The following is a 19,567-nucleotide window of genomic DNA, read 5'->3' as shown; positions in this document are numbered from 1 at the left end:
TATCTGAGAAATAGACCAAACCACAAACTAAACATTGTATACTGAAACCATAAAAATAAGGTCAAGGTCAGATGAAACCTGCAAGTCAGACATGTACACCTTATAATCATTCCATACACCATCGAAAGACCCATAGAAACATCTGATACAAAAATTTATTTATATTTCAAATATTTGGATGACATATTGGCTCTCAATAATGACTTCTATATGTAGTATGTACACTAAAGAGATTTATCCTGCTGAACTCTTTAAGTAAAGCTAATACTAACAATCAACACTGGCCTTTCTTGACATCTATATCTTTAATTAAAGGGCAGCTGAATACCAAAATTTACGATAAAAGAGATGATTTTACATTTCCTTTTGTTAATTATCCATTTTCAGATGGTGACGTTCCCTTGTCACCATCTTATAGTGTTTTATTTCTGAAATATAAAAGCTTGATACAAATAGTTTAAGCTTTCCCTGCCATCTGTATGTTTCACATTTTGCAACTTGGTCACTTCCGAGACAAAATCAGCAATAAAATCAACAGATATATTGGTTATTTCCCCAACATCTTGTGGGATTTTTGTGTCATGTACTGGTATATTCAATCTGAATCCTTCCTTCTGCAATTCATAAAGGTTACTTCCACAGATTGCCACAATCAAAAGTAGCATGCATCATCATGATAATAATACCTCACTCTTAAATCGAAGTATAGGAAAAAGTTGTATGACAGATCTGTTACAAGTTATCATTGGCAAGCTACAGACCAGTTATGATGTCATTCTCTTTAGTAGTACATGTACTGGATAAACATGTGATGAAGTTCATTCAACATGTTCAAAATTTCTAAATATTGGCTAACAAGAAGTAGGTGTCTAACTTAAAAACTGTTATCACAGAGATATGTCTCGCCTTTTTGTAATTTTGATAATGCAAATGTTGAAATTAAAATAGCAATACTTTAACATGTAAGTTATGCAAATATTCAAAGTCGATGAACCATGACTGAAGGTACATGGCTAAACAATCTCCATGGAAAGAGATGTGCCAATGCTAATACAACTGCATACCAAATACCATTGACTTATTATAAGTCGTTCCCTTTAAACAAACCTAAACACAAACATCAACTTGTAAACTATGTAAAAGTTTCAAAGTCAATGAACCATGATCAGGGGTGGGGCTATATAATCTCCATGGAAACGATACTTGCAAATGGCAATAAATTTGCATACCAAATATCATTGACTTAACATTAGCAGTTCATCTTAAACTGATCAAATCACAAACTAATACATGTAAACTACATGTAAGCAAAAGTTTCAAAGTAAATAGACCATGACTGAGGGGCGGGCCAAATATTCTCCATGGAAATGAGATGTGCTAATGCTTATACAACTGAACACCAAATAACATTGGCCTACCACTAATGGTTCCCCTTGAACTGACCTAATCACAAACTAATACATGTTAACTTAACAAAATTTTCAAAGTCTATAGACCATGACTAAGGGGGCGGAGCCAAATAATCTCCATGGCAATGAGATATGCCAATGCTTATTCAACTGCATACCAAATATCATTGACCTACCACTAGTGGTTCCCCATAAATTGACCTAATCACAAACTAATACATGTAAACTATGAAAAGTTTCAAAGTCAATAGACCTTGACTGAGGGGGCGGGGCCAAATAATCTCCATGGTAATGAGATGTGCCAATGCTAATACAACTGCATACCAAATATCATTGACCTACCACTAGTGGTTCACCATGAACTAGACCTAATCACAAACTAATACATTGTTGATGCCGCCGCCGCCGACGCCTGAAACAGCATACCTATGTCTCGCTTTTTGACTCCGTCAAGACGAGACAACAACCAAAAGGATTATACATTACAATTCATCACAGTTGATGACCAAATATAAAGTCATTCTGTTCAGTAGAACTGAGAAAAGTGTTGATGAAAATACTTGTTGGAAGAACATACAAACAGAAGGAAAAATATTTACAACAGAGCACCTAGGGTGGGGTAAAATTAATTAAAATTAATATTTTATCATGAATTTTTTTATTCCAAATAAGCCTCTGCATCAGTAATGTTGAAATATTACCCTGGGGTAGTGTTCTTCAATGCAAAAATGTGGCACGATTAAATTCTTGCAGTGAGGTGTGCACTTTTGTTCAATTGATTGATTAGCGTTTAACATAACTTTAAGTACTATAGGTTATTTCAAGGCGGTTTGTTTTTATAGGAGGAAGCAGGAGTGCCTAGGAAGAATCACTGACCTTCTGTTGGGAAACTTACAATTCTAGTCAATTAAGATTGGAGTTAAAGATACATGCCAAGTGCCGGATTAGAACTCACAACCTCAGTGTTGACATGCTAGTGATACAGTAGTAGGACAACCTAAACAACTCTGCCACCAATGCCCCCTCATTTTATTCCAAAGTTGAAGGTTTTGCTGTGACTTTGATATGAACAACAGCAATAAAAGAGGTTCCTTTACCTTTTGTCAAATGTAATGAATTTTGTGTCCTGAATACACCATATATATTTCATTTCAATCAAGTTCCATTCTAATTTACCCTAAATTTTACAGGTCAATGAAAAAAAGTCTTTTCTACATAAATACATCATTTATGCAGGACTAAACAATTGATAAATATAAACACCAACGTATATGGGTTAATTTTCTGGTCTATAAATATGGAAGAATGAACTCTTAACAATAATATTTTAATATAAAAATACAACATACATATCAGTAGAACAGAAACAAAAATTGTGGTTAGTTGTTCAACCAAAATCTTATAGGCCTTAGGTATATAGATTGTCATTGTAAGATGTCCTTCTTTTCTTGTATTAAACAAAATAGTTCTAAATTCTATAAATGTACATTTCAAATCAACAAACATTTAACAGAATGTTAAATCAAAACATCATTGAGTAAAGTAACCAAAACCAGAAAAAAAAACAATCCTGGTAGTATTTATAATGGAAAAAATTCGTAAGGGTTCCGCGGAACCCAGTGTCTCGCCTACTTTTGCTGTTAATCACAGGCTCAACAAAAATGAGAAAAAAAATTAAAAAAAATATCTCTCTCTATACTATCTTTTGAATGTAAGTAGCTTCTGTCCAAGTTTGGTAAAAATCTAGGATAATTCATGAATCTAATAAATGTTTTAAAAACTTAAACTGCAGACTGTATGTAATGTTGACTGGAAGAAAAACTAAGTCCATTTATAAGTAAAATACGGAAAAAATGGAACAAAATTTTATCAAAATTTCCTTCTAGATACTAGCATTTGATCATAAACAAGCTTCTGTCCAAGTGTGGTACAAATCCAGGATAGTTTAAAAACTTTAACCACAGAGTGAATGTAATGTTAACTGGCAGAAAAACTAAGTCCATTTATAAGTAAAATACGGAAAAAATGGAATTTTTTTTTTACGAAATTTACTTCTGGATACTATCTAATGATCATAAACAAGCTTCTTTCCAAGTTTGGTAGAAATCCAGGATAGTTTAAGAACGTTATTAAAATTTGAAAAACTTTAACCACAGAGTGAATGTAATGTTTCCTGGCAGAAAAACTAAGTCCACTTATAAGTAAAATACGGAAAAAATGGATTTTTTTTTTTTACAAAATTTACTTTTGAATATAATCTTATGATCATAAACAAGCTTCTGTCCAAGTTTGGTAGAAATCCAGGATAGTTTAAGAAAGTTATTAAAATTTCAAAAACTTTAACCACAGAGTGAATATTTGTGGACGCCGCCGCCGCCGCCGCCGCCGACGACGACGCCGACGGAATGTAGGATCGCTATGTCTCGCTTTTTCGACAAAATTCGAAGGCTCGACAAAAAATCAGCAGTGACTTGGTTTAGATAGATTTCACTGACTTCAAACTAATAGTTTTAAAGTATACATGTAAAACTATTAAAGCACTTTCATACCTGCCAACATTTCAAAATGCCCATGGGGGTTTTTCGTGAAAGACAGCTCTTATAGACCTAAAAAACACTCGAGGGCTTTCAAATGTATTTTAATATTGTTTTTTTGCTTCTTCATACTTTTACAACCCTATAGTCATTGTAAAATTAATGGTTTTGTTTTTAATAGTGGACAAAACTGCTCTTTCAAATTTTCCTTTTGGAAGCTTTCATGGGGGAAATCCCCCACAAATAGTGACAGTTGGCAGGTATGCACTTTAAGTACTGTTATCTTTAATTGACTTTTTAAAAGACCTCTGACCATCAATTATAATAATGTGCTTTACTTTGCACAAGGAAAATGCAAATGAAACTTCAGGAGACTAAAATGGTATTATTACTAACATAACTATCATGACCAAACTGCCAAGTTCCATAAGTCTGTACACCTTCAAAATCTTAAATTAACATGCAACTTTGAAGGTTGACAGACTTGAATACAACAGTTACCACACACAAATTAACAAAACCTCTAATACACAAGAAATTTCTGCTTATTCTGTTTGAATCATCCAAACAACTGTGATGTTTCTCATTTCTCTGTTTATATGTCATTTTCACCCTAATAAGCAAATGTAATTATATGTACTGTACACATACACAAGTGATGGAAAAAATAGTGATATTCAAAACTTTTGCCAGATTTTGAAACGCAAACTATCAAATAATGTGATCTATACTGAATCTTAAGCAGAAGCAATTATATTATTTAAAAATAAATAAATTTTTTGATACAAGTCATTTTAAAACTGTTTTCTAGTGAAACACCATTATTTTTTTTTAAGTGTCCAGAATTAAGATTATGCAACTGGGGCAACTGGGGCAACTGGGACAACATTTGGTATTTCATTGTCTGGTATAACCTACAACAGAAACAAAATATGTATTAGTCACAACATTAGATTGGAAACATTTATAGAGTTACTTCCCCTGGTAACACAAGCATTTAAGCAGGTTTGCTTTTGTTTTGATTTGAAAACTTCATAATATATGGACTTCCCTTTCTCAGGTACAAAGTAATTTTGCTCTTTCACATTGAAAAAATAAAGCAATATAGAATAAAAGTAAAAGAGTAAACAAGAATATATAAACTTTTCAACAAAGTTAGAAAATTAAGACATCAATCATGATAAAGTTTACATTTTTCCTGATATGAAATGTTTTTATTTTATTTTTATTTCATTCTCACATTATGGAGGTTCTTTTTTTTAAGAAACTATTTTTTTAAAATATTATTCACTATTTTTAAAGATTTAATCGTAGATTTTCTGTTCATCAATACACCTAAATTACCTTATACTTACATTGTCTACAACATGTCTGTATACCATACCATTTTTATTGATGTAATATGTGGAAAGGCCATCAGTCCATCTACAAAAGACATGAGATTGGGTGTAATATATTAACATTATTTAAACATAAAAAAAAGTATCTTATGATTCTATATGAAGGTTTTGTTAATCCCTTTCCCTGGTTCAGAAGGAGCTGTGGAAAACTAGTGGACAGATAAACCAACAGACACACTAATAAATAGATTTAATACAAAACATATAAGTTGTGATTTGAAAAAAAATACTTGAACTCCACCACAAATTCAGCTACAATCATGTGTCTGTCCCAAGTCAGGAACCTCACCAGCCCCAAGTCAGGAACCTCACCAGCCCCAAGTCAGGAACCTCACCAGTGGTTGTCCCAAGTCAGGAACCTCACCAGTCCCAAGCCAGGAACCTCATACATGCTTGTTTTATGTAATATCTTAATGTTTCTTTGTTTTCTGAAGAATTTATTGATTATGGCAGATCTTTGATTGTTTTTGTTTAATTTATTCATGAGTTTTATGGACTTTAGATGATAAAGAGTTTGACATATTGTATAAAGACCTGTCTATTGTTGAAGTCTATATATTGTTCTCAAAATGTCTTTTAGGTTATCATTGTTGTATGTTGATGTATACCCACAGTTTGCATTTATTTACAATGATTACCAAACATATTCTGTTTCCCTAAGATGGGAGTTACTGAGCATCAAAATTTTACAAGGCAGGACAAATTTTTTTGTCAGACTTTTTTTTTTTATACCCTAGATTTTGCTTTTGAGTTGAAAGCGAAGTAGCTGAAAAATATGAGGCAAAAGTTTCTTATACATGCATCATTTTTAGAACATACATGTATTAGGCAAAAAGGAAGAGTATAGGCAACGATTCGAAAATGTGTCACATGTTATATCTTACCAATATTAAGCTTTATCAAATATCAATAGCCTTTGATTTGTAAGTTTAGACATAACCTTGTGACAGCTGGATGCATGGATGGAGACAGACAGATGTAAACCAGTATAGCCTCTCCTTTTGAACAGGGATATCCTAACTCATAACATCATTCTTCAACTTGCAGACCTTCCCACAGCTGAGTAATGGCAATAAAGTGCTATTCCCCTGAGTTATTTCAATGTAAATCGATCCCAATTCAGAAATCTTTTTTTCCATATTTTTTGGCCTTACACAACTATTTCATGTTTTGATAATAATAATCATTATGTAATGATTCTAAGCTGGTGGTAATATGAAAAAAATGGGGTTAACATCAATGAGACAGCAACCTAAGAAAACAAATAACTTAAAGACATCTAAAGAACAATAAATACAACAATAGATAGGTGCAAATAGTATTTGTCAAGTTATAAATTGCTCTGATCAAATTTCAGATCAAAGAATAGAAAAAGATTTTCTAGAAATGAAAGAAAACTTGGTCTACAGAAGTTGATATTATTTTTGGGAGACTATTTATATCATGCTCTGATCTTATAATTTTCCTAAACCAATAAATAGATCACTTTGAAAGTTTCAAATTTTATTTTAATTGAAGGCCCTGCACACCAAGGCCTCTGAGGTACGTTAATAAACCAATACATTTAACAAATCAACATAGCATATATAGTCTGGAAACTTGAAAAAACAGGTGATAAAATATGCAACAATATTATCCAGTTTATCTCCCCCTGAATTTTCCAAATTAGTGCAAAAGTTACCACCCTTTAAAAATGACAGTCTTTATTTTGAGAATAAATTTATAAATTGTGTGTACTCCTGCAATGTATCATTAAAAAAATTGTACATTTTCAGAAATTGTATGTCTATCATGAACTGATTTATTCTTGTACAGAATTAATAAATCAAGTTTTAATTCTCTCAGAATAAAATCTGTTTCCTCTTATACCTATTTTGTCACTAAAACTATAAAAGTTTAATAATGCAAGTCACAATACAAAAATAAATGGATATCCTATCTTATTTCCCAGGTTTACATGAACACAAAATCTCCAAAATCATTGGAAAAAAATATCCAGACCGTTGCTGGAAATGGAACTGTATGACTTACTGTGAATCCTTTTCCACATTTTCCCTGTATTTTCCTGGATAGTAATTCCAAAACTTTAAAGATGCTGTGTTGGATAACCCAGCAACCCTCCATCTTACTTTCACTGCTCCATCCTCGGGGTGAACTGTTATTTTAAGAATTTGTACAGTGATTTGAGTGTACTTGAAATATGCCAATATCCTGATCACAGATAGATTTAAAGAATACATGCCAATGCCACTGAAAGAAAAAATATTATCATATATATATAAATATAAAAATTGCTGTTTTTAACCAACACAATCATAGGTTTGAACGTTGTTTTCAATTTAGACTTGTTTATATATATATATATTGGTCTTTTGGAAAATGTTGTTTGTGCTGTATTTAGACCCCTCTACCAAGAAATTTGTTTTGCATGCACACGTATAAAAACTATAACACAATTTTCCATACGTTTCGCCCATTATGGCCTTCTTCATTGGAATAAATTACAACATTGAAACAACAATTACATCGCTTGGATACATTACGTTATAATTACTACTATGAAATTCATTTGCCGAGTTTTTTCTCTATAAATATTTTCACTATCGTTCATACATTGTGTTGAGTCCATCAGGCTCTAAAGTTTTTAATTTTTTTATCCACAAGGCTTCTTTAGTTTTTCTATAAATTTCTGTTCCAAATACTCTTTCTATTGCGGTGACTTTTAAATTTTTCATTGAATGATTATGTTGAATGAAGTGGTTTGCTACTGGATTGTCTGTTTTGTGTGTTCTAACTTTTGAAAAGTTTAATAGCATCCGTTGGTATAGTGTATCACCTGTTTGTCCTACATATATAAGTTTTTCTAATTTTGTACAGTTAATTGCATATACTATGCCCACAGTTTTACACTTTATTTGTCCCTGAATGGTATATTCATTTCCGGTGTTATCACGAAATACCTTGGTCTCATTAATGTGTGAGCATAATGCACAATTTTTCCTGCATGGTCCACAGCCTTTAGTTTGTTTATCACAAAATATGGCTGTAAATTACGATCCGCATATCGTAGCATTCAAACGTGACAACAACATAAAAGACATCTTAGTGCACAAGAAGCACAATTTATTATTTTATAAACAAACTAATGCATAATGGCCGAAATGTATGGAAAATTGTGTTATAGTTTTTATTATATATATAAATATATATGAACTTTTTTAGCCTGCAGCTTATGACACAATATATTTACTTTAATAGACAAAAGGCTGTTATTTTTCTCGTTTTAATTGTTTTACATTTGTCATTTGGAAGGCCTTTCATAGCTTACTATGTGGTTTGAGTTTGGCTCATTGTTGAAGGCCATACAGTGACCTATAGTTTTTATCCTCTACTTCATTTGGTCTCTGGTGAAGAGTTGTCTCATTGGCAATTATACCACATCTTCTTATTTTCATAAACATAAAATTTGGGTTTGTATTTTCTCAAACTACAAGCTTTAAGGAGTTTGCATCAGTCATATGGCTTCTAATTTCTAAATTAGTTACCCTGACTCAATAATTACAATGATTCTGGCATTAAACAGAATTTAAAAGAGAATCACGACCATAGAAGATTTCAGGAATATCTGATCCTGAGGTGGGGATAGGGATATAAACAAGGACCATCTTCCATTTTCCATAACACCTAAGTCAAGTTTAATAGCAGTTGGGGTTATCAACAATGATTCCATTTTGATTACAACTTTAACCTTCCATATTTGTACCTATGTGTCCTTTTTTGCAGGATTTTTATTAGTTTTGCTATTAAATTGTCTGCCAGATTTTCCATTTTGAGTAATGCATGTTATGATTGGGACATAAATCATCAACAAAAATTCCTAATAGCCGAATCCTTTACCTTATTTTTGAAATGAAAATGATCTTAAGACTGCTTTGCTAAAAACCATTAATGGAAGGAGAGAAATATCATTGTTTAAATATTTGGAGAAGTTTGGTGCTGTTGGTAAATTTTTGATAGATCCTGTTTACTTTATAATATTTATTGAAATAAGTTCACCAATACCAATAATGATCAATTGATTTATAGAGTTTACTATCATTCAGACTTCACCCCAGGATCTTAATACACCATCTTACTATATTTTTTATTACAATGCCATCTGAATAGATTTTATAATAGAATATATTATAATAATGGTGCTATAATCTTTTGGAAACAGCTATTTCAAATTCCATGGTGCTGTTCGAAAACACTGGGGAGAACACTGTCAATTTCAAACTCCACAGTAATTCTGTTTACCGGTAATGTTCATACCTTCTGTAGATCAGTGAGAAGTCTATATCTATTTAGATTCTTTCTATTTGAATTGCCTGAACAATAAGGTGTTTTTTCGGATATATCATAGAGTACCTAGTATCCTAAGTTTGTATGCTGACATTAAATATCTTGGTGTTTATTATGGAAATGTATAGCGAATTTTGATCAAGATGCCTTAAACATGCAAGTATTGAAGGGTGAAGGTTGGCGCCTGTTAAAACTTTTAAACCCGCTGCATTTTTATGCACCTGTCCTAAGTCAGGAGCCTGTTCAGTGGTTGTCGTTTGTTGGTGTGGTTCATAAGTGTTTCTCGTTTTTTATATAGATTAGACCCTTGGTTTTCCTGTTTGATATGTTTTATATTAGTCATTTTGGGCCCTTTATAGCTTGCTCCTTGTTGAAGGGCGTACTTTGACCTATAATTGTTAACTTTTTATACATTGTGACTTGGATGGAGAGTTGTCTCATTGGCACTCATACCACATCATACACAGAATTCCACTCAAGGGGCTGTCTTGAACTTGCAGTGAGGTCAGATTTTGCTCCAGGACTATGTTTAAGGGCATACGATACAGTTTTGATCCCATAATGAAATTTTAATGAAAATTTGCATATAGGCTATTTTTTACCTGATTTAATCAAATATGTAATAAAAAATATAACTTCATGTGCTACTTTTTGAGTAAATTGAGGTCGAAATTTCAGATATTTGCTCAAAATTCGGATTTATGGACATATTTTTCCTTTCGACAGAAATTCATAACTTTTCTGTTTTAAAAGATAAACACAAGCTGTTTTTTGTTAAATTATTTGTAAATTCTGTTTTATATAAATGTCCTATAAATTTGTGTATTTTATTTTTACTAATAACTCATATTTATCAAATGTTCATGAATGTAGAAAAAAACCGTCATTATTTGCTGTATATTTATCAAATTTAAAGAAATTGCATTATTGACTTTTTCATGAAAATTGGTACACATAATCTTCATACAATATCAAACCAAATGTCATTTTAAAAAAGAGGGGTCTATGAACTCGTTTTCAAGATAAATCAGTTTGAATGATAACAAACAGTCGAAAACTGCATCTTTTCCCGATAAGTCGCAGTTTGACGTCGTGAAAATAACAATTTACGTTAGCAACGTCATTACCTCCCCTGTAACTGTATCGTATGCCCTTAAGGCATCTCTGCTCCTTTGCTTTTAGTTTTTCTTGTGTGTGTAGTGATTTTAATTTTGTGTATTGAATTGATTCACCATATCCTTTCTTTTCCATTCATTGAAAATAATAGTGATTTACTGAGTGCCTTCTTTAATACTACTTACGAGGTTTTTCTATTCCATATATTGTTCACAAATACAATTTTCGGGTCATATATTGAATAGTCCACTACCTTTTTAAAAAAATTTGGAAGCTGAAATAGAAGAAAATTTTAAATTACGGCCAACTACATACAATTGCAATGTCATGAATGTAAAACTATTATATACATGTAATTATATAGTATAAAATTATTGTCTATGACATACCATATGAAATAACTCTGAGGTGGATTTAAGGGGGAGGGGGGGGGGGGGGGGGGGGGGCAAGTGGTCAGAGAACCCTTATGGTTCTACACAAATGGATATTGCATAGATTTTTTACCATTCCAACTCCTAACGTTACCTTGTTCTGGCCCCCTGTTTAAAAATCCTGCATCTGCATCTGTAAACTAATGTTCTATGTCAAATTACTGTCAACTATGTCATGTATGACATGTAGTACAATGCACATTTTGCATGTAAGATGAAATACATGTATGTAATACTATGAAAGTCTTAATTCAACTTAAATTGATGAATCCACACTAAGCATATTTTTTTCAAGCAAAAAAAAAAAAAAAGCAATAATTTCTGTCTATAATATTCAAATCAGAATAAATGAAGAATTATTTGTGCATTTGCTGTTTGCTTTGAACAATGAATGATAGCTTATAAAGTTTATTATTATTCAAAAATGAAAATCTTTAGCAGAGTTCTTTTTTGCTTTAAACCATTTTAAAGAACTGTTCTCTTGGAAAGCCATAACCATTGACCACTACATACATGTACAACCCCAGAATTGATATTTTCAAAGGAGATTATGGATTGCAGTGGGCAATGATGATACCATCATGGAAGATTTGAGCGTGTTATAAAGAAAATAAACAGGTTGATCACTGGAAACACAGCATTCTTTTTTTTTGGCCTGATCATTGTGAATATGTACCTTTAAGTAGTTTATTTTTGCCGAGTTGGAATTTAACAATTTCAAAGGCCAAACCTGTCAGGATGCTTTCATGTTTTTCTTGTCAATGATTCTGAATTTCTTTAAACAAGTTAAAAATAAAATTTAAGCCAGTGGATATCTTAGCAATTGTATCTTTATTGCAAAATTTCAACAACAAAAAAGAAATCTTGCAAAAATTGCCAACTTTACAGTATAAGAGAATTAAAGCTGTGAACTGTCATTAAAATATCAACAGTGGTTTCTGAGAAATGGACCTAAATTGGGACATATGTACATATTTGTACATTCTATATGTATACATAAAATGGTACCCAGTGACTAATGGACACAGACATGTTTATTAACGACAATATAACTTGTAAAATAATTTGCATATCTACAAAAACTTTTAAAATGTAATTAGTCCATTAATATCATTTTCCTTGATTTTCACTTCTGTAGACTGTCTGACCATGTTGTGAAATCAACTTTAACCTATGTAAAATCTTTTGATTTTACTGTGATATATTCATACTGGGGTTCCAAGAAAGTTGAAACTGAACAAAAACAAAAATGTTTGGTTTGAGAATCATAAGGATTAAACACATTTTTTTCTAGAGGTTATTGATGTGTAAACTGGGCCACTGACTCACAAACTTTATATAAAAGTCCAACAGACTTTTATTTAGTTTGTGAGTTAATCCACCCAGTTTACACATCACTTACCTCTAGAAAAATGTGTTCCATCCTTTAGTAATATTTGTACATACTGTCTCTGCCAATCTTTCTTTAACAGCCTCCAACTGTTCCATGGAAGGTTTTCCAAAACTTTTGTCATCAGGGGTTTTCAAATCTGTTTTGTCTGGTGATGAAGGTATGGGTTGACTGCTGTACCATGATATGCTGCTTTTCAAAAATTCTAATTCTTCTTGAGGTAGATTTATACTCTCTAAGGTTGAACTTATTTCTCTTGAAATGTCTTTCTGTAGAAATTCTAATGATTTACTCGAATTTGAACAAATATTTAAAAACTCAGAACTGGCATGATCATTGTTTTGGCCATTTTCATATGTAACTTCAAGACTCTGTTTCAATCTTGGAAGAATACACAACGTTGATAAATCTGAATTTATTATGAGTAAATCTTTTCTCCAGTCAAATTGGTTTTGTTCTTTTTCATGAACAGAATGTTTCTTTTTGTCACATGACGTCACATTGTCGCTGCACCAGAAAAATAAAGCAACACTGTCGGAAGAGTTTTGATTTTTATTGTTTACTTTCACTTGTTTTTGACTGGGATTAAATATCACAGGTAAATATGGCACCTGTAAAAATAAAGAAGTTAACAGTCATGACAGTAAGAGTTTTCTATTCATAGATAAAACAAAATGAATTTTTACTTTTACTACAGTCTATTAAATAGCCCATATATATTAGAGAAAATGATGCTATTAACAGGTATGATTTATAACAGAAATAATTATTGCGAAGGAAATAAAACCTTTCCCAAGAACATGAAGAATCAGTGTGTGTTTACCTGGCCTTTAATTTTTTTGCAAATTGAACTGTCCTATTGAATAAATACAACAGCTTTTGTTCTCTGAGGAGTTCATTCAAGGGAACTTAAAATTTTTTCTTGAAAAAAAACCATTGATTAACTTTGCTGTACAACAAAAAATAAACTTCTAGTCATGAAAGTACATGTACATTTCAGGGATGATTCTACTATATAATTAAAATCGGCCGGCCCCTAAAAAATTTATGCGAACATAAATTCTTAATTCAGGAAAAAAAAATAATAAAAATCCATATTTCCAGAAATGTTTCCATCACCGATTTGGGCAAGTATAATTTTTCATAGTTTTGTCATTAAAGCGTTTTAAAACCTGGATAGGAATGCTGTCACCGATCGCATTTTATCAACAACGAATCAATTATGTCAACATGTGGTAAACGATTTAAGCAGCAGAATCAGACCCCTCATATACAATTGGCGAAAATACAATGGGAGTATTTGATCTTGTAAAAGTAATCCAAATAATTATGACATTTTGAAAGGCCAATTTTAAATTTTTTTGCTGTGACACCTTCTTACATCAGCAAAAAAATTAAATAGCCTTTCAAGACGTCATAACTAATTGGACTATTGTTAAAGCAGATCGCCTAGCAGGTCAATAAAAAAGATGCTTTTTGTCAAAATGGGTCTCGTAAAAGCAGACCTCGGCAGAGAGCAAAATTGAAATTTGGATACTAGTATAACATTGATGAGTTTAATGGGCATATGATGGAAACTTGTTTTATAAAAAAAAATATTATATTTTGTCTGGCTCTATTTCCTCAAACAAAAGTCTGACTGTCACAGCGTTTTTGAAAATACATATTGATAGATCATTCATGAATTAAGATGTCAACACATTATGGAACTGTTTCTAAAGTTGTGAAGATGATCCAAACAATATTATAATACAATGGTTCAATGCTTAAATTTCCTGTTTCTCAGAGTTACACCTAAATTAAAACTGGGACATTAGTATAAGAGTCCCAGAGTAAAACTATGGCAACCTTCTACATATAAAACAGCAAGCAAAAATCACAAAAAATATCTTATCAATTAAGTACTAAAACTTTTGTAATTGCTTTTCTGAATTCAACAGTTGGCCATTTCAATTTGAAATCCATTTCAATCGAGGTAAATTTATAAAGATGACCTGTTGTTGAAAAAATTACCCAATGGATGATTTTTTTCAGCTGTATATCTTTACTAGCTGTTATATACATGTATGTAAAAGGTTACCATAGCTATAAAATGCAAGTCTACAAAAATTAGTGCATCATGTGCAATGATTTTCATGTCACAATTTCCCTGGTCTCAATCCACTTAATGTCAAGCTATATATCATAATCAATAGCCTGTCCAGGATTATTCTAAATGTTACAACTTCATACAGCAGTGTACAGGTAAAACTTAATACATTTTCCGTTTTTACAGGAAAATAATGTTATTTCGTCTAAGATTTTACATGTATGCATAAAAAATTCCCAATTTGGATGAAAATTCCCAAATTGATTGGTCAAAGGACCCATTTGAAAACAACTGGAATCATCCCTGCTCTTTTTTGTACTTCATCTGTGAAGATTACAATTACAGTCGGTACATATGAACATTTACTTAAAGAAATCAGGTTTACAAATATTAAAAATTAAAAGACTAGAAGTATGGTTGTAGAAATCTTCAAAATATTACATAAACAATGTCTATTATATTTTCATGACATTGCATCACTTAATAAATTGCTTCGCTGAGCGCAGCTGGATACGATCACAGATGTCCAACCCTGAAAAGTTGGGGCCAAAATGGACACAATATCCACACTTGATACAGGTCTGAATTTGGATTGTAATTAAATTTTTGACACATAATAGGTTTCTGACAGAGAATAACTGTAGTCAAAGAACTTCAAATTGGTTATATGATTTATATATTTTGCTTTTGTGTAAAACACTATGTAAATTGACCCCCCCCCCCCCCCCCCCCAAAAAAAAATTTACCCCGTTTTTTGGGGTTTGTGCAATACACTATGCTGTTGAATATTAACCCCCCAAAAAAAATATTTGAAGAAATTTTCTTTTAATTTCTGAAATCTGAAATGAGAAAAAATTGTCCCCTCCCAATTTTTTTCACCTCCCCCCTTTCCCTAATTCCAAAAAATAATTCTTTCCTTCAAGTTATGGTAAGTATCCCAGACAATCATCATTTCTTAATACATAATTTACAAGCAGTGTAAAGGAGGTATTCAAACATTGTTATTTTTAATTGATTTGGATTACCTCCCTTACACTGCTTTTAAATTGTCTCAATTGTCCTTTAACCAGAAAAACCCTTGTTTTTCCCATTTTTCTGCCCCTAATTCCTAAATGGTTGGGGCCATAACCCCTCAAAGTCAATCCTAACCATCCCTTTGTAGTATGGAAACTTGTGGTATAATTTCAGAGAGATTCATACACTTTAACACAAGTTATTGTCTGGAAACTACAAAAATGCTTATTTGGGCCCCTTTTTTGGCCCCTAATTCCTAAACAGTTGGGACCATAACCCCCAAAATCAATCCCAAACTTCCTTTAGTGGTTATAAACCTTGTGTTAAAATTTTATTGATTTCTATTTACTTATACTAAAGTTATTATCCGGAAACCATCTGTCTTCGGACGACGCTGACGACAACGTGATACCAATATACGACCAAATTTTTTTTTAATTTTTGCGGTCGTATAAAAATACTTATTACTCTTTGAGAAAACATTGTAGAAATTCTGCAGGTGAGAATAACCAGTTTTCGCTTACACTCTGACATTCTCAATTACAAGTTTGATTAAATACTGGACTGTAAGTGCATACTGATGTGGCTCTTGCAGATCTTAGATTATTGTATTTTAAATTAATTATATGCTTTTTAGATGGTGCTTTATTGTTTTACAGTGTGCTGCTTATATCTTAATTAATTTATATTGCATGTGCTAATCTTTAAACAGTGATCTGGAAGGATTTTTTCTCTATGGGCCCAGGGCCCCCAAAAAATAAATTCAATGGGCCAATTTTAGAATTAATGGGCCATGTTGTCAAATGAGTGGGCCATTCGTTAACAATAAAAAAAAAATAAAAAAAGTGTATATTTCACTGTACTTAATACAAGTATGGTTCTAATTAATATCATGGAAATTGTTCCTGTGATTTTGTTATTTCAATTTCAATGAATATACAATAACTTCTTCCCAACCCGGGCAATATTTACGATAACCTTTATTAACAATATGTTAAAACTGGTACTGTTCCCTTGTTCATGTTCATGTTTTTTTTACATTAAATTTGGGTCTTCATCGATACCATACTTATTCCAGACGTTCCGTATTAGAGGACGTTTCTGGCATTTCCTCTGCACTTGTATTATTATTACTTCATCACGATGACAAGAATAACAGTAGAGAGCAACGTTAATTGATAAGACACAACAACAATTCGCTGAAGGCATGTTTAATGTCAAAACGAGCCAAAGACCAAAAAATTGACAAGGACAGTTAAGCCTCTTTTATGGAGACAAATACTATGCTATTCATAAAAAGGCTTTTGGATTTTTCAATCGAAATAATAGCAAGCTTACTTAAAAGATTATAATTAGAGAAGAATTCTCGACTGTACTAGCCAATTTTCACAAATTTAAAGTTGTTTATAAAAAATTATATCATGAATGATGGTTAATTACGTTTTTTGGGTAATCAGTCATACCGCATGTTGCTATTATTACCATAGGAAAACACCCAAAACGTCCCAAAAATATATAGGTGCTCCTATCATTGAAGTTGTGTACTCACACATGGCGGCACGAAATACGATCGGAAATCCATTTGACGATATCTCAACGTTTCAAAACTAAGTGAAAAATATCATGCGCCACGCGGGCGCTTACATTTGTCACTCTATGCGCCATTTCTGGTCGATAAGCGCAATTGGCGCAAGGCGCACGTCCTTCCCGATCACTGTTTAAAGTCAGTCAGGGGTAATACTAATACAAGTGTTTTTTACTTAATTGTACAGGTAAATTATTTTGGAGGTAGTTATTTAGACTGTTGGTTTTCCTGTTTGAATTGTTTTACACTAGTCATTTTGGGCCCTTTATAGCTTGCTGTTTGGTGTGAGCCAAGGCTCCGTGTAGAAGGCCGTACTTTGACCTATAATTGTTTACTTTTTACAGAGACTTGGATGGAGAGTTGTCTCATTGGCACTCATACCACATCTTCTTATTTCTATTATATCCCTTAAATTTTCAGATTATTCTTTACTTAAACATGTTAAATAAGTTAAAGAGTCATATTTTCTTCTTTAGTTTAATTTTTCTTGAATACAGTGCTGTTATACATGTAATAGAGTGTTTAATTGTCAGTCATTTATTTTAATTTTGAAATAAGGACAAGTAGTATGATTGAGACAACAGAGTCCAAAATTACATGGATTTATGCAATTATAGGTCATTGTAGGGCCTTCAAAAATGAGGAAACCCATAAGGCCACCCATAACAAATTCTTTGTTTGATATTGCCTACACATGCGGCGATGATGCCTGGTAGGGTTAGGTCATTTTGTAGGTAGGAAGGTAGGGATTTTTTTTTTGGCCAAAAACATGTACATGTAGCTGGTTAATGGTTCTATGCATGCTTGCAACCCTATAAATGTTATTGTATATTTTCTAAATTCTTATTCATGATTATTTTATTTGGAATATAAACGTATATATTGCATCATTGAAATAATTAGATATAATTTATTTCTGATTGAATAAAAGTAATCAATGACCCTTTCAAGTTAATAATTTAAACCGATAATTGAGTTTTAAACATATCCTTGAATTTAAAAAAACAAAACACAACATTCGCTATTTTAAATGTTCATCATCTTCTATCAGTTTAATAAAATTATGAAAATCACTTAAATGACTTAAATGCATGTTTCTATACCATTTATTTGAAAAAATTAATTGTCAAATTTCTTTGACACTTTTTTTTCTGGTCTCTTCTTGACACTAAATTAGTCTTCTTGTTACTAATTCGTGAGACCTCTTTGGCTAGTCGAAATAATTATGACGTCTTGAAAGGCTATTCAGTGTTCTCCCCAGGATTTTTGGATAGCACCAGGGTAACACGTGTGGACGGCTTGGTGAAATGATTCGTACAATCAGTCTTGAAGCGTTGCATCACTTAGCTATATTTCTGGTTAGTTTTTATGTCATTACCTTTTTGTATTTTGTTATGTTTTAATACTGTAATACTGTGTTATGTAGACATTGAGTCAGAAATTATTGGTAAAAAAGAAGTAAATCAATAAACAGTTTGTATACTTTAATATCATTTAAAGATAAATAAAACCCGATTCATTACAAAATATTCATTTAAATAATCAACCAAATTTTCCAAGAAAAGGGGGCCCGCCTTACAATTTACGATTTTTTATATGAAAATTTTAGCACTGCAGACCAAAATTATACCATCGCTCTAAGACCGATGAACCACGCTAAAAAATTATACCACCGCGGGTCCGCAGTCCTTAAAGGGCCTGGGGAGAACACTGGACCGTTATTTTTAATTTTTGCCTTCATACGTCTCTTTAATAGACTTTATAAAATTTTAACAACCTGCAGGGACCAATGAGAATAGTAGTGACATGACTCTGGTTGCAAACAAGAATAATGCTGAAATGACCTGGATCACATGTTACAGGAACATCTATGATTATAGTTGATTGCTTGATGTAAAGCAGCAAATATTACAGTACAGACTAATAGTTGAAAAGAAGTTATCCATATCATTCTTGAAACAAAATCCCTTAACTTGCCTCTGAATGACTGACAAGTGACTGTGCAGTTCTGGTAGTTTGAAAAGTGGTCTTCAGATTTGTTCTTAATATATGACAGCCTAATCTCTGAAACATTAGGGCCATGGCAGCAGTCGTAAGTTTGTACACTTCACATGTCCTTCACCAGAAACCGGAACGAGTGCTATGAATAAAGGAACGAATATTTAAACAACCTTTTCAACGAAAATATATCTCATTTCACATTTCAATCACGCTGATCAACATTTATTATCAATGGTATATTTTTGGTCGTCCAA

The 19,567-nt window shown here is 32.1% G+C and overlaps 1 protein-coding gene across 1 annotated transcript; it reads right to left on the bottom strand.

Moving 5' to 3' along the window:
• Positions 1-2,722: 2,722 nt before the first annotated feature.
• On the bottom strand, positions 2,723-19,453 carry LOC127729382 (uncharacterized). Its single transcript, XM_052237206.1, has 6 exons — positions 19,290-19,453; positions 12,681-13,235; positions 10,989-11,077; positions 7,375-7,593; positions 5,299-5,368; positions 2,723-4,857 (listed from the first exon to the last, which is right to left on the bottom strand). The coding sequence occupies exons 1-6, from the start codon at positions 19,392-19,394 to the stop codon at positions 4,795-4,797; spliced, it is 1,101 nt and encodes a 366-aa protein (XP_052093166.1). The 5' UTR covers positions 19,395-19,453; the 3' UTR covers positions 2,723-4,794.
• Between the last annotated feature and the right edge of the window lie 114 nt (positions 19,454-19,567).

Source organism: Mytilus californianus, unplaced genomic scaffold (assembly GCF_021869535.1).
Source record: "Mytilus californianus isolate M0D057914Y unplaced genomic scaffold, xbMytCali1.0.p SCAF_2, whole genome shotgun sequence".
NCBI classification, from domain to species: domain Eukaryota; kingdom Metazoa; phylum Mollusca; class Bivalvia; order Mytilida; family Mytilidae; genus Mytilus; species Mytilus californianus.
This window is presented reverse-complemented; position numbering and strand designations above follow the sequence as displayed.

Coding starts and splice junctions, on each gene's coding strand:
- LOC127729382 (XM_052237206.1), bottom strand. CDS start 19,394: ATGGCCCTAATGTTTCAGAGATTAGGCTGTCATATATTAAGAACAAAT. Junction 7,594..10,988: donor ATATGGAATAGAAAAACCTC/GTAAGTAGTATT, acceptor TTTTTCTTTCAG/TGGCATTGGCATGTATTCTT. Junction 4,858..5,298: donor ACAGACATGTTGTAGACAAT/GTAAGTATAAGG, acceptor TTTCTGTTGTAG/GTTATACCAGACAATGAAAT.